Here is a 14453-nt window from a genome sequence, read left to right as displayed (position 1 = left end):
AATGCTCTAGAATTTTAGAGAAAATTTCGGAAAGATATATTGCCTCACTATTGAAATATATCGATGAAAACACTGGTACCCCTATTGTACTTTTTTCAGGCGGTCACCTTATTGACCAACGTGAAAATTTAGGCATAACTCTTCTTACTGTGGTGTTTAACAAATAACTTCAATACTATGATTTACAATTATATATCCTTGACGGTTGGGTTGACAACTTTAAACTAAAAATAGAAAAGTGAATGTGCTAGAGGTCAAATCAATAGGGGGACCGGATTTTGGTCTCCCTATTGGTAAAGTACTGTAAAATGAACTAATAGGGGTACCAAAAGTCTCCCTATCCGGTATTAATACATATATATATATATATATATATATATATATATATATATATATATATATATTATATATATATATATATATATATATATATATATATATATATATATATATATATATTAAAAGGTAAACGTACATAACAGAGAGATGATTTACAAAGAAAATCATCTCAAGGGTCAGGACAAAACTAGGTAATCTCATTCCAAGTCAATGACAGAAACCAGTTGGAATATAGATTTAGGGGGATAGAATACAAAGCAAGTATCTCCGCTCCCTGCCCACTATGGGAGGTCGGGAACCCCACCCAGATACAGGGGGATAGAAGACACAGCAAGTACCGCCCTGCCCACAATGGGAAGCCGGGAACCCCCGCCCAGATACAGAGTGATAGAAGACACAGCAAGTACCTCCCTGCTCACTATCGGAGGTTGCGAACCCCCGCCCAGATACAGGGGGATAGAAGACGCAGCAAGTACCCCCCTGCTTCACTATGGGAGATCGGGAACCCCACCCAGATGACTTACTTTGAAATTGGTGTCCACCATGAAATCCATCCCATAGAGATCAAAGTATCCAACTTTACATTGGAGTTTGTGCTTGACGCCGTTGAAGCAATGGAGGATGATTCGCTGCATTTGTTTCTGAAATAGCCAATAATATAATCGTACAAGTCAGAGAAATTGGTTCCTTTTCACATGATACTGATAATCTATCTCCTATGTCAGGGCACATGGGCATTAGCCAAAACTGAGGAAATCAAAACAGACGCTTTGCATAGAAATCAATAAAAATGTGAGTGAACTGAACAGACATTATCCCAATGCGGTCTAGTGGTTTGACACTCGCTTTTGGATTGGAAGCTCCTGGGTTCGAGCCTCGCTCGGCGCATAGTTAAGTCCTTACAAAAGGCTCTTTACTCAAATTCTCTCACCATACTCAGGTGTAAAATGACTGAGACCTGGCCATCAACAGCGTTGTCTCTGTCGAATTTTTTTTTTTTTTTTTGTAATATAGCATAACAGGCTGCCATCGATCTGTTTTTTTAAGCACTGAATTTATGTATTAATTGCTTTTTTGTTGTTGACTGAAGTAGGGGTTTGAGCTCAAAACGTTCCGAGTTTGGTATTTGTTTTTGTTTTTTTTAAAGCTGTAAGCTGCTATAATAATTTTTGTTTATTACATTTTCCAGTCCACAGCTTCTAGCAGCTTAGTACCACTTAAACCCTGCGTACCGTGAGAGTTCCGTAAGCCCAGTCTTGTTCTAAGCCGTGCTCACTGGCGAAGTTGTCGTTGATGTATTCGTTGAATCTATCCATGCTCCACGCGGAGTCCTCCTTCACGTCCTTGTACGATGGGTCTTTCTTTTGGATAAACTGATGGGAAAACAAGACACAATATTTGTTACAGTGAATGATATAATCAGTCGGATGGTGAAAAGGTTTGAACTGAGATATTGCCAAGTTTAGTTAGAAGGTCAATTTTTATCTAAAATGAGTTCTTTTCATAAATGATTAAAGCAACTCTTTTTGTACATCTCAGGGAAATAACAAAGTTTAGTTTCACTTCTAAATATTTTTTACAGCTAGTCAAGTTGAAAAAGTATGAAATTTGAGAAAAGTTGCTGGATACTTTTCCCATACATCTGGCCATAACTTCATGAAAAATCACCCGATTTACTTCAAATAAAGATTAAAAGGGTGAGAGAAGCATATTCTTTCAGAAAATGAAAAAAATAAATCAAATCCTAAATTTTCACCTTCCGACTGATTATATCTTGCACTGACACATTTGTGAAAAAATATCTTTTAAAGCTAATTAACTCATTCAATCCTAGAGATTTTTGCTACTTTCAAAATTGGAATAAACGTATTAAAAATGAACATGTGCAGAGACAGTTTTATTCAACTACCATCAACATGTAAAATTAAGAAGATTAGCTTTGATACTACGCCTCTAATTTGTCTCGTAAGAATGTAATAAATTATAGGCATGGGGTAAAAGTAACCCCGGGTATACTACGGATGTTGTCGGTGTCAGGGTTGAGTGAGTTAATGAACAAAGAAATAAACTTTGGAAGACAACACAGCTTAAAAATTTGGGCTATTATTGATGACAAGTTGAGAGTTTATATCAAAAAATAATAAAAAGTACTTTTATACAATGCAATATTTACCACACTTAATAATAATAATAATAATAATAATAATAATAATAATAATAATAATAATAATGATGATGATGATGATGATGATGATGATGATGATGATGATGATGATAATGATGATGATGAATGATAATGATGATGATGATAATAATGATAATAATAGTGAAAATAATAATAATAATAATAATAATAATAATAATAATAATAATAATAATAATAATAATAATAATAATAATAATAATAATAATAATAATAATAATAATAATAATAATAATAATAATAATAATAATAATAATAATAATAATAATGATATACTTGTATAGCGAATAACCATGATTAGGTCATGATTTATGCGCTACACAGTTACAAGAATGACAATCTAAAATATCACGAACACTCGCTTTCGGATCGGAAGGTCCTGCGTTCGAGCCTCGCTCGGTGCATAGTTAAGTCCTTGGAACAGACTCTTTACTCACATCCTCTCACCGTACTCAGGTGTAAAGGAGTACCTGGCCGTTAACAGCGTTGTCTCTGTCGAAAAAATTGGAATATCGCCTAACAGGCGTCATGTCTCGTTCCACATGTTACATGTTGCTGTTGGTCAGGGACCCCTTTCAAAGAGCCTTGAGCACATTAAGTGGATATCGCGCTATCTAAAAGTTCAAGATAGTCAATTTTGAAAATTGATTTGAGTTAATGTAAAGACTGAAGATATGCAAAAAGATCTCTTTTCTTAAGGAATTTTTGGCCACCCGTTTTCTCACTTACTCAAGTGTAAAATGAGTACGTGGCCGTTAACAGCGTTGTTGTACCATCTAAAAGGCGTCGCATCTCCTCCTACATAATGTTACGTGTTATTGTTGATGGCTATGGAATTCATTGTCGATATTGCCCTATATAAATGCTTTATTATAATAATAATAATAATAATAATAATAATAATATATAATAATAATAATAATAATAATAATAATAATAATAATAATAATAATAATAATAGATCTTTATTGTCTATAAATATGGCAATTTGTCATTTGGTTACACTTGTTATAACGTTATATGATAACTATAACATCGAACAGATACTTCACTCCTACTTATTCTCTCTCTCTCTCTCTCTCTCGCTCTTTCTCTCTTTTCTCTCTCTCTCTCTCTCTCTCTCTCTCTCTCTCTCTCTCTCTCTCTCTCTTCCTCTCTTTCTTTCACACGTGCGATATACACAACATAAACATATTCATTTCATTTTCAATTCGTTACATTTTTGGCAATTCAACACCAAATATTATCATCATTAACAATTGGTCACTTAATCAAACATTAAATAAATTAATCAGTCAATCAGTCAACGCATCAATCCTTGGTTTTGCTGTACCATATGAAATATTCAACATTTTTATTGCTGATGGAACGAACGTTGATTTATACTTGTTAGTTCTACATTTAATCTGACAAAAACCTTCTCCCAGATGGTAAAATACTAAATTCATGGTATAAAATATGTTTTTTATTGTTGGTAATTGAGAATTTATTTTTTCTCTAACCTGATTAGTGAGATGAGCGGTGAGGTTCGTGTCCTCGTTGTCGTACTTGATGACCGAGAGTCTGATGTAACCTTTGTGGTAGAGGAGGAGGTATGGGACAGTACTGGCTATCAACATGTAGGCCCGGATGTCGAACTTACGGCCATCCAGAAGCAATGGGTTGTCGATGTATCTGGAAAAAAATAACCCCCAAAAACATGCATGAAGAATTGTGGATTGTTATGAAGTATAGATAAACAATGAAAAATGAAAATATAAATGGGCAAGAGCATTCTATAAAAAAAAGGAAAAAAAGAGCTTTATATAGCACAATATCCACTAAATGTGCGGAAAGCGCTTTACAAGTGGTCCCTGGTCAACAGCAACATTTAACATGCAGGACGTGACATGCCGCCTATTAGGCGATATTACAATTTTTCGGACAAAGACAACGCTGTTAACGGCCAGGTACTCATTTTACACCTGAGTACGGTGAGAGAATGTGAGTAAAGAGCCTTTTTCAAGGACTCAACTATGCGCCGAGCGTGAGGCTCGAACCCAGGACCTTCCGATCCGAAAGCGAGTCTCATACCACTAGACCACTTAGCCGCACTATAACTCTCTCCTTATCGACGATAATCTTTGGGGTTATACCAGGTGTGTTGTCTCCTTTTGTATGAGTCAAATTCACTCACTTTGTTTTTCTTTCTATCTTATTATAGACTCATTTAGGCACCTCTAGCTTTTGGAAATATTGGGCAGCGTGGCTCTGCGGTACGGTCCTTTGCTTCGTATCCGACAGGTACAGAGTTCGATCATCCGCCGCTGCGCTATGTGTGTGGCCTTGAGCAAGTCACCTTGCCCTAGCTCGATTTACGGCACTGCACTACGGCTGACGCATGGTTTATTCCAGTCTTCCCTTGGAATAGACCCTAAAGACACATTTCCCCTTCAGGGATGAATAAAGGGAATTTTACTTTACTTATTTTATTTATTTTACTAAAACACAAAATCAAAAGCTGTCATTATATGGATATTTATTGTATATTTTATGGGTTCCTATATATTTGACATGTCAAATATTTCGAGACTAACATAAGTATACAATTTTACTTTTTGTTTACGTTGCTTTATTTTCTAAATATGAAATCACCTCTGTACGATTCTCATCATTGGCGGCCTTGACCCAGTTTTAGCTTGGTTCTTGGCGTCCCTATCCATCAACAGCTGGTCTATCTCTGCCCTTGACCTTAGCAGAAAAATTCCTTTGCCTTGATTCAAGCCTGTAGGTTTGCATATCCAAACTTCACCATCTGGAATATAAAGGAATTTATTTATTCAATTGTTCATTTCCTTTTAGGAGCTTAACACAGTTTGTGATATTATTAGGTCATACCAGCGCCAGAGGAAAGAACAAAGACAAGCAAAGATGAATTAATTAAATAGTCAAAAATTATAGATCTCAATGTTTATCTCCATTTTCAAACGACGAAGAACGAGTAACACACACATGTGTGTGTGTGTGTGTGTGTGTGTGTGTGTGTGTAAGGGGTGGGGGGGGGGGGGGGGGGGGGGTTGGTGGGTGGGTGTTAGCTGGGAAGGAGGGAGGGGGGTCATAACGAAAATGGACATAGTAAATCTAAGCGCAATATGCCTGCTGTGTTAACTCGAAAACTATTGTTGTTTTTAAGGGTTTTACGGCGCTTGCAACACATTTAGGTTATATCAGCGCCAGTAAAAAGGAAGACAATGTGATAGTAAAAAGTTCTAGAATTACAAATAAAGCACCAAAGAAAAAGTAAGACATGGGGGAACTGGGAACAAATAGGGATAAGATGTAGATTCCAAGAGCACACGACCAATGTACTTAGTTTAAGATCACCTGTGAGTCTCATCCGGACACAAGCACAAAATCCAACAAAGAGGAACACACTCAAATCCTTACATTATACATTCAAAATGACAAATATAATAATACATAACAGAGAAATGATTTACAAGGGAAAAAAATATCAACTCCCAAAACAATAACTATGCATTTGACTTTTCCCTCCCAGCTAGGACTCCGGTCAGGGCCAGGACAAAACCAAGTAATCTCATTCCAAGACAAAGACAGAAAGCATGTTGGAAAACAGATATAAGGGGATAGAAGACACAGTATGTACCCCCCTGCCCACTATGGGAGGTCAGGAACCCCACCCAGAACTCGAAAACTACATAACATAATATACAAACCGAAAGGAGCAAGGACGTACCAAAAGGACATAAAGTATATCACATAACATTTCGATATAACAAAGAACGCTTCAAACACCAGCAATATACAACACTATTGCCGTTTTCCTTTTCTTCTAGTTTTATTTCTTCACGTTAAAAAAAAAAGCCATAAAAATTTTACAAATTTCTCTATCTAACTCCACCAAAAAACAATAACTTTCATTTTACTCGACCAACTAATTACGAAATAAAACTCGCCTGTACGACTTGAATAACTATAGATATTCGTTTGATGAAGAAAGGAAAAATAAATATTACATAAGCATTTTGTGTCAACAGAAATTGGAAATGGTAATGTTTGTCCTTAAGTCCGCTGCAACATCTGTCTTCAATGATTACATCCCCCATAACAGCGTAACAGACATGATCACACAGCTTGGATGGACTCGCTTACAAGACAAGTGGGAAGAACAACGATTCACCATTGTGTTCAAAATCACACACAACATGACGGCCATCTCATCAGAACAATAACTATAGACAGCAAAATATATTCACGCATTCCAAGACAAACCCCACTGAGATACATCAAAACACCAGTCTGCAAACTCAAGCATTTTCAAATACGTGTATTCATTTGCACCCCGGCACTATCAAAGACGAACGCTTTTCCCGAATCATGTGTGAACACAACACCTTCACTTCGTTTTTTTTTTTGTTTTTGAGGGTTTTAGGGCTCTTGCAACACATTTAGGTCATATCAGCGCCAGTAAAAAGGAAGAAAATTGGAAAGTGAAAAGATTCTTGAGGAAAAAAGTAAAACAAAAGGGGGAATGGTTCGAATAAAGAACAGATGTAGATTCCAAGATCATACCATCAATGTACTTAGTTTGAATCACCTAAATGCCTCACCATACACCAGTACAAGATCCCACTAAGAGGGATACACTCAAATGCTTACATTATACATTCAAAATAGCAAGCAGAATACATAACAGAGATGGTTTACAAGGAAAAAATATCATCTTCCAAAACAATAACTATGCATTTGACTGTTTCCCTCTCAGCTAAGCACTACAGCCAGGGCCAGGGCAAAACCAAGTAATCTCATTCCAAGACAAAGACAGAAAGCATGTTGGAAAACAGATATAGGGGGACAGAAGACACAGTAAGTGCCTTCCTGTCCACTATTGGATACCTTCACTTTAAGCGAAGATTATCAAACTACTTCTGTCTAAACATCAACCAATTGCTGCCACATGCAACAACTCGAATACTCAGAAGTGAGTTGACTTAGAGTTCCGTCATCCGGGGCTACTTAGGCCAATTTAGGAGAAACTTCTTATGACTTATCAAATTATGACCATATTGTGCTCTTTTATGGTCCAAAACCTGGGGGTGCTTGATTTTTAAAAGTTTAGTCAGTCTAAAGTACAAATAGCATTGATCTAGAGAAAATATTCAGGTTCAGATTCAGATCTTGAAGCGTCTCTCAACTCACCTTTGTACTCGTTCAAGAACTTTTCCCTGTCGTTCCTCTCATCCAGCTTGTAGGTCTCCGGAACAAAATCAGCCATCTTCATCCGAGGAAAACGTCCCTTGGTCAACAAAGTCACACGTTCGTATTCCTGCAGACTTGACAGAAGGCCCAGTTTGTTCGTCAGAAGCTTACAATTCGGTATGTGGTTGACAAGTTGCTCGCCTGGGGAAGAAACCAATCGACTGTTTAGTCTCATCTCATCATGAAAGTAAAAACGTATTGGACGAGGGGATTTCATCAACTCACTCAATCCGAGAGATTTTTGCTACTTTTCAAAACTTGAAAAAAATGTATTAAAATTGCGCATGAGCATATATAGCTTTATTCAACTACCATTAACATGTAAAAATTAAAAACATTAGCTTTGATACTTCGCCTATAATTTGTCTCAGAAAAATGTAAAAATAACCCGGGTTAACTACAGATATAGTCAGTGTTAGGGTTGAATGAGTTAAGTCTTTTAAAATACTAGGACTTAAGCTTTTATATAGCGTAATACCCACTAAACGTGCTCAAAGCGCTTTACAAGGAGTTTCAGCCAACAGCAAAATTAAACATGAAGCACAATACATGACGCTGTTAGAAGATATTACATTTTTTTTCGGACAGAGACAACGCTGTTAACGGCCAGGTACTCATTTTACACCTGAGTACGGTGAGTGAATGCGAGTAAAGAGCCTTTTTTTCTCCAAGGACTCAACTTTGCGCCGCTCGGGACTCGAACTCCTGGGACCTTCCGGTCCGAAGGCGAGCGTCATACCACTAGACCACATCGCTGCACAACTTTCTAGAGACGAAAAAACTCCACCACAGTTCTGAATCCAAATTTTATTCATTTTTGTTCCCAGCAGGATAGTAGAAAGTTGTTGCACTGCCTTAAAAATTATCGTAAATTGCCAATTTTTAGATTAAAATGATTTTACAACGTGTGCGAATGCAAAGATAGCATCTCCCGAGTGACACGTTCCATATAAAGCTAGAGCATTCCAGAAAGGCCTTATGACAATGGATCTTTGCTTCGTGGAATGAAATCCTATTTTTTTTCTTCAAAAATTAATTTACACACTTTCTCAACGACACCAATAGATCTAGACGCCTATTGGTATTCCACGAAGGAATATTGATAGTCCATTAAACAGGATATCTGATGTCAACAGGAATCACCCATGTTGTCCAAGTGAGCAAATTGGGGGTTAATAATCTTGCCCAAGGAAAATAAAAGAAACCCAAGGTGCGTGAAATTGGGCTCGAACCCGGACCTTCCAGTCACAATACAATGCCTCAACCACTCGTCCACTTCGCCCCCCGGCCCTTTTTTTTTCAAAGGCACATATATATCCAATGGAAGCATATAGCAGAACTTTTAATTAATTCCCTTGTTTTATCTAAATTGGACGATTGTTACTCCCTTTGGGCGAATTTAGCTAAAGAAAAAATGAGTAAACTTCAGGTTGCTCAAAATAACGCAGAAAGACTCATTGTACGCAATAACAAAAAATACCCGTCAGCAACTCTCCTTCTCCGTGAGTTGCATTGGCTTCCTGTGGAAAAAAAGAGTTGCTTATAAGATTTGTACTGTTGTCTACAAATCCTTGAGCACGAACAGTCCCTCCTATATTAAAGACCTTCTAAACCTTTCAGTCAGCCTACAAACATCAACACAGTACTGAAACGGCGCTTCTTAAAATCTTTAATGACTTGTTATGTAATGCTGATGCTAACAATATCAATGTATTATGCCTTTTAGATCTTTCAGCTGCCTTTGACACCATTGACCATGACATTTTGTTAAGAAGACTAGAAAATACGTTCGGCATAAAAGGAATTGCCCTTAGATGGTTTACATCATATTTACAGGATCGATGGCAGACTGTCGTGGTGAATGGTGTTCAGTCAGAACAAGTTTTACTAAATTTTGGAGTACCACAAGGCTCTGTTCTTGGCCCTGTCCTTTTTACTGTATATATGCAGCCCCTTTCTAGTGTGATATCCAGATTCAATCTGAGTTATCATTTTTATGCAGACGATACGCAAATATATGATTCAGCACCCCTTAGTAATTTACAGTTCTTAATACAACGAATTACGAGCTGTTTTAATGAGATTAAATCTTGGATGTACCACAATAAGTTAAAATTAAATGATAGTAAAACTGAGATTTTAATGTGTGGAAGACCGAGTATCCTTAAACAGGCAAATAAATCACTAATTACTCTCGGAAATAGCACAATAGAATTTTCAAATAAAGCAAAAAACCTTGGCGTCATCATTGATAAAGATCTTTCCATGACAAGCCACGTGAATAACACCATACAATCTATGTACATAGAAATGAAAAAAATAAGCAAAATTCGTAATTTAATACCGAAGCATATAACAGAACTTTTAATTAATTCCTTGGTTTTATCTAAATTGGACTATTGTAACTCCCTTTGGGCGAATTTAACTAAAGACAAAATTAGCAAACTTCAGGTTGCTCAAAATAACGCAGCCAGGCTCATTGTACGCAATAACAAAAAATACCCGTCAGCAACTCTTCTTCTCCGTGAGTTACATTGGCTTCCTGTTGAAAAAAGAGTTGCCTATAAGATTTGTACTGTTGTCTACAAATCCCTAAGCACGAACAGTCCCTCCTATATTAAAGACCTTCTAAACATATATGTCCCCAATAGAAACTTGAGGTCAAGCAATGACCAATCAATCCTTGTCAAACCTAAGCCATTGCGTAAAATAGGTGAACAGTCTTTTCAATTTTCGGCCCCCCATTTTTGGAACTCTCTCCCGTCACACGTGAGATGATCGGATTCGTTGACAACGTTCAAATCTCGCTTAAAGTTTTATCTTTTTACGTCATAATGTTGCAATATTATTTTCATATTTTGTTGTTGTTAAATTGAATTCGTATCACGTTTCCTTCACACTTGTCACACTGTAATATGTTTTGTTTTATATCACTGTAAAGCGCTTAGAGCCTGTGACAACGGGGTAAAGCGCTATATAAATGCCATTTATTATTATTATTATTATTATTATTATTAAACATATATGTCCCCAATAGAAACTTGAGGTCAAGCAATGACCAATTAATCCTTGTCAAACCTAAGCCATTGCGTAAAATAGGTGAAAATCTTTTCAATTTTCGCCCCCCCCCCCCCCCCCCCCCCATTTTTGGAACTCTCTCCCTTCATACGTGAGATTCTCGGATTCGTTGACAACTTTCAAATCTCGATTAAAATTTTATCTTTTTACGTCATAATGTTGCATTACTATTTATTATCATATTTTGTTGTTGTTAAATCGAATTCGTATCACCTTTCCATCAAACTTGTCTTACTGTAATATGTTTTGTTTTATATCACTGAAAAGCGCTTAGAGCCTTTGACAACGGGGTAAAGCGCTATATAAATGCCAATATTATTATTATTATTATTATTATTATTATTATTATTATTATTATTATTATTATTATTATTATTATTATTATTATTATTATTATTATTATTATTATCTGCGATGCATTTCTGGGCTCACCTTCCTTGAATGCAGCATAGTTGATCTTACTCTTGCATTCGACCCATTTCAAACGGTATCTTTCGTCGTATTTGTCTGTGATTCTTTTCCAGCCCAGATTGAGGAGCGGCGTTTCAACTCTGTGAACAAAAGAAACATTAGCTAAATATACTCATTTATTTGAAGAAGTATGGAAAAGAACACAGCAGAAACCAGTGGGAGAGGAAATAGGAAGAAGACGATGGAGGTGGATTGGACACACGCTTAGAAAGAATGACTCCACTATAACAAAGAAAGTATTGGACTGGAACCCTCAGGGCAGAAGATCAAGGGGAAGGCCACGAGGAACACGGAGAAGAATTAAAGAAGCTGATATACAGAGAAGTGGTAAGACATGGAATGAGATAAAAAAAAAAAAGTTAGCTCAGGATAGAGAAGGATGGAAACTGTTTGTCTCTGGCCTATACCCTGACCCAGGGTGAAAAAGGCAATGATTTGAATGATTGACTCATTATTATTTTTCCACTAACACGATGCAATAAATACGCCTTTTAAAATATTCTGGTTGAGGGGAGTTAGCAGGAACAACGTAAAGTGCTCGACAGTTTCTTGTAGAGAATTATTTATTTATTCTCACCTCGTTCTGTTACATTTTCTGACAATGTTGTTTCATCCTGCTTTTAAAATATTCTATATTTTATGAAATATCACCACCTATTCAAAAGCAATACCATAATTCCCATAGAAAACAGCAACACTTTACTTGTAGGGCGAGAAAAGACGCCTGCTACTAGTCTTCTTTCCGACAGAAACAAATGTTAACGTCCAGGTACTCATTTACACATGAGTACGGTGAGAGAATAGGACCTCAATTATATTCCACTTTGATCAGTGTTCGAACCCTGGACAGCGTCATACCACAAGATCACATAGCGTCAGTGTCACAAACATTTTTTAAAATGGGCAAATTGTGGAGAAATACTATCACTAAACTGAAAAAGAAACAACTGCATAAAAAGGAGGGGGGGGGGGGGGTGGAGATTTCAATTATTATTATTATTATTATTATTATTATTATTATTATTATTATTATTATTATTATTATTATTATTATTATTATTATTATCATCACTACTATTGTCATCATCATCACCATCACCATCGTCATCATCATCATCATCATCATCATCACCATCACCATCGTCATCATCATCATCATCATCATCATCATCATCATCATCAATATATGAACACAACATCATACCCTATGACATGACATTTACCCAATGCTAATCTAACCAACACTCACAAAGCTGTCCCATTTCCACCACCGATATAGAAGGTGGGCTGCATGTTGTTTGGAAGACTGCAGGCCGGAAGTTTGCTGGGCCGTGGCCCCGAAGGCTTTCGATTTCCACCAGCACCGGTGCCACCATTACTACCACCACCACTACCACCACCAGCACCGCTGTTGCCTCCTACGCCTCCTACGCCTCCGGAACTCCCTGAGCCCGATGCATCACCTCCTCCAGCGCCACCTCCTGCTGATGACTGTTTACCCTTGGGCACGTCATCCGCAGAGCGCCCATTTTCGTCCCCGCCATTAGCAGAGTTAGCCGTGGTTGCTGTGCTGTCGTCCTTCCCTGGTCTGTTGCTGCTGCTTTCTACAACAGGTTTTGGTTCTTTGGCGTTGGTGTCAGCTTTGACGCTGTTGGTTTCAACTCTGGTCTTGTCTGAGTGGGTGGTCGAGGGTCTCTTACCTGAAATAATGAAATACCATAATAATATGGAGATATGCGTTGATGGAGGGAGTGAAGAGAGGTGAGGAGAGGAGAAAGAAGAAGGTTGATGAGAGGAGAGCAAGGAGGAAAGAGAGGCAGCAGAATCAATCATCAAGCACACAGTCAAACTACGTGTGCAGCAACTGCTGTAAAGACTGCCGTGCAAGGATTGGGTTGCTGAGTCACACCCGTCGCTGCATTTAACAGGACTGATGAGACCAAAGTCATACAGGGCGCAAACCATCGTCTATTGAGACGGAAGGATGCCTACAAAATAATAATATTTTATTACGCAAATATTAGGGGAGCCTCAATAATAATAAATAGCTCAGTGTGAGAGGGTCCCGATCGCTCAGTTGGTAGATCACTCCCTCGCTCCGCACGCAAAGGGATCAAGATCAATCACGGGTGCAGTCGAAATTTTTTTTCGGACCCCCCCCCCCCCTTCCCGGTCTACCCAACAGTGATTGGGTAGCTTGGTCTGTTTGATCTAGCGGAAAGTACTTTGCGATAGACTAGCGTCCTACGCAAAGGCTAACAAGCTATTGCCCGTTTAACACTATAGAAACAAGGATGAAGTCCGGCCCCATGGTCCCACTGGCTCTGAAGGACTACTTAAGAGAATGTCTGTGATCTGAGCCCTTGCTTCACACGTAAAGGGACTAAAATCATTTCCCGGTGAAGTTGACATTTTAAAACTTTTTTTAAAGAATAGGCCCAAGGAGCCGGAGTTTATCCCGGTTTCTATAGCGTGAAACGGGACAGTAGCAATTGCTTGCTACCCTTTGAATAGGACACTAGTCTTTCGCAAAGTACTTTCCGCCAGATCTAACAGACCCAGCTACCTATTTACTGCTGGGTGGACTAGGGAGGGGGGGGGGGGTCAGAAAACTGCAACCGTGATCGATCTCCGTCCCTTTGCGTGTGAAGCGAGTGCTCTAAAGAATACGATAGGATTGAAATACTTATAGATGTCAAACGAACAGTTTCACGCATCGGGGTGCCTCTAACATGCTCTTAAATGGAGAACGATCTTAGTTTGTTTTTAAGGGTTTTACGGCGCTTGCGACACATTACAAAAATAAGCTTTATATAGCGCAATATCCATTAAATATGCGCAAAGCGCTTTACAAGGGGTCCCTGGTCAACAGCAACATATAACACGTAGGACGGGACATGACGCCTGAAGGCGAAATTACAATTTTCTGACAAAGACATTGCTGTTAACGGCCAAGTACTCATTTTACACCTGAGTACGGCGAGAGAATGTGAGTAAATTCCTTTTCCAAGGACTCAACTGTGCGCCGAGCGCGAGGCTCGAACCCAGGACCTTCCTATCCGAAAGCGAGAGTCATACCACTACATAACCTCACACATTTCGG

The 14453-nt window shown here is 38.0% G+C and overlaps 1 protein-coding gene across 1 annotated transcript in view; it reads right to left on the bottom strand.

Annotated features, from left to right (window-relative positions):
* Positions 1–14453, bottom strand: part of LOC144971360 (uncharacterized) — a 188845-nt gene that overhangs the window by 20475 nt on the left and 153917 nt on the right. The window contains exons 6-12 of the mRNA XM_078912147.1: positions 12600–13050; positions 11312–11430; positions 7742–7942; positions 5177–5336; positions 4045–4216; positions 1572–1712; positions 864–980 (exon numbers count right to left, since the gene is read on the bottom strand). Of these exons, the coding sequence (XP_078768273.1) occupies positions 864–980; positions 1572–1712; positions 4045–4216; positions 5177–5336; positions 7742–7942; positions 11312–11430; positions 12600–13050 (1361 nt within the window). The remainder of the gene's footprint in view (positions 1–863; positions 981–1571; positions 1713–4044; positions 4217–5176; positions 5337–7741; positions 7943–11311; positions 11431–12599; positions 13051–14453) is intronic.

Source organism: Berghia stephanieae, chromosome 4, assembly GCF_034508935.2.
Source record: "Berghia stephanieae isolate SIO BIC M18660-M18661 chromosome 4, UCSD_Bste_1.3, whole genome shotgun sequence".
NCBI lineage: Eukaryota > Metazoa > Mollusca > Gastropoda > Nudibranchia > Aeolidiidae > Berghia > Berghia stephanieae.
Note: the sequence above shows the minus strand (reverse complement) of the source record. Positions and strands in the feature narration are given on the sequence as shown.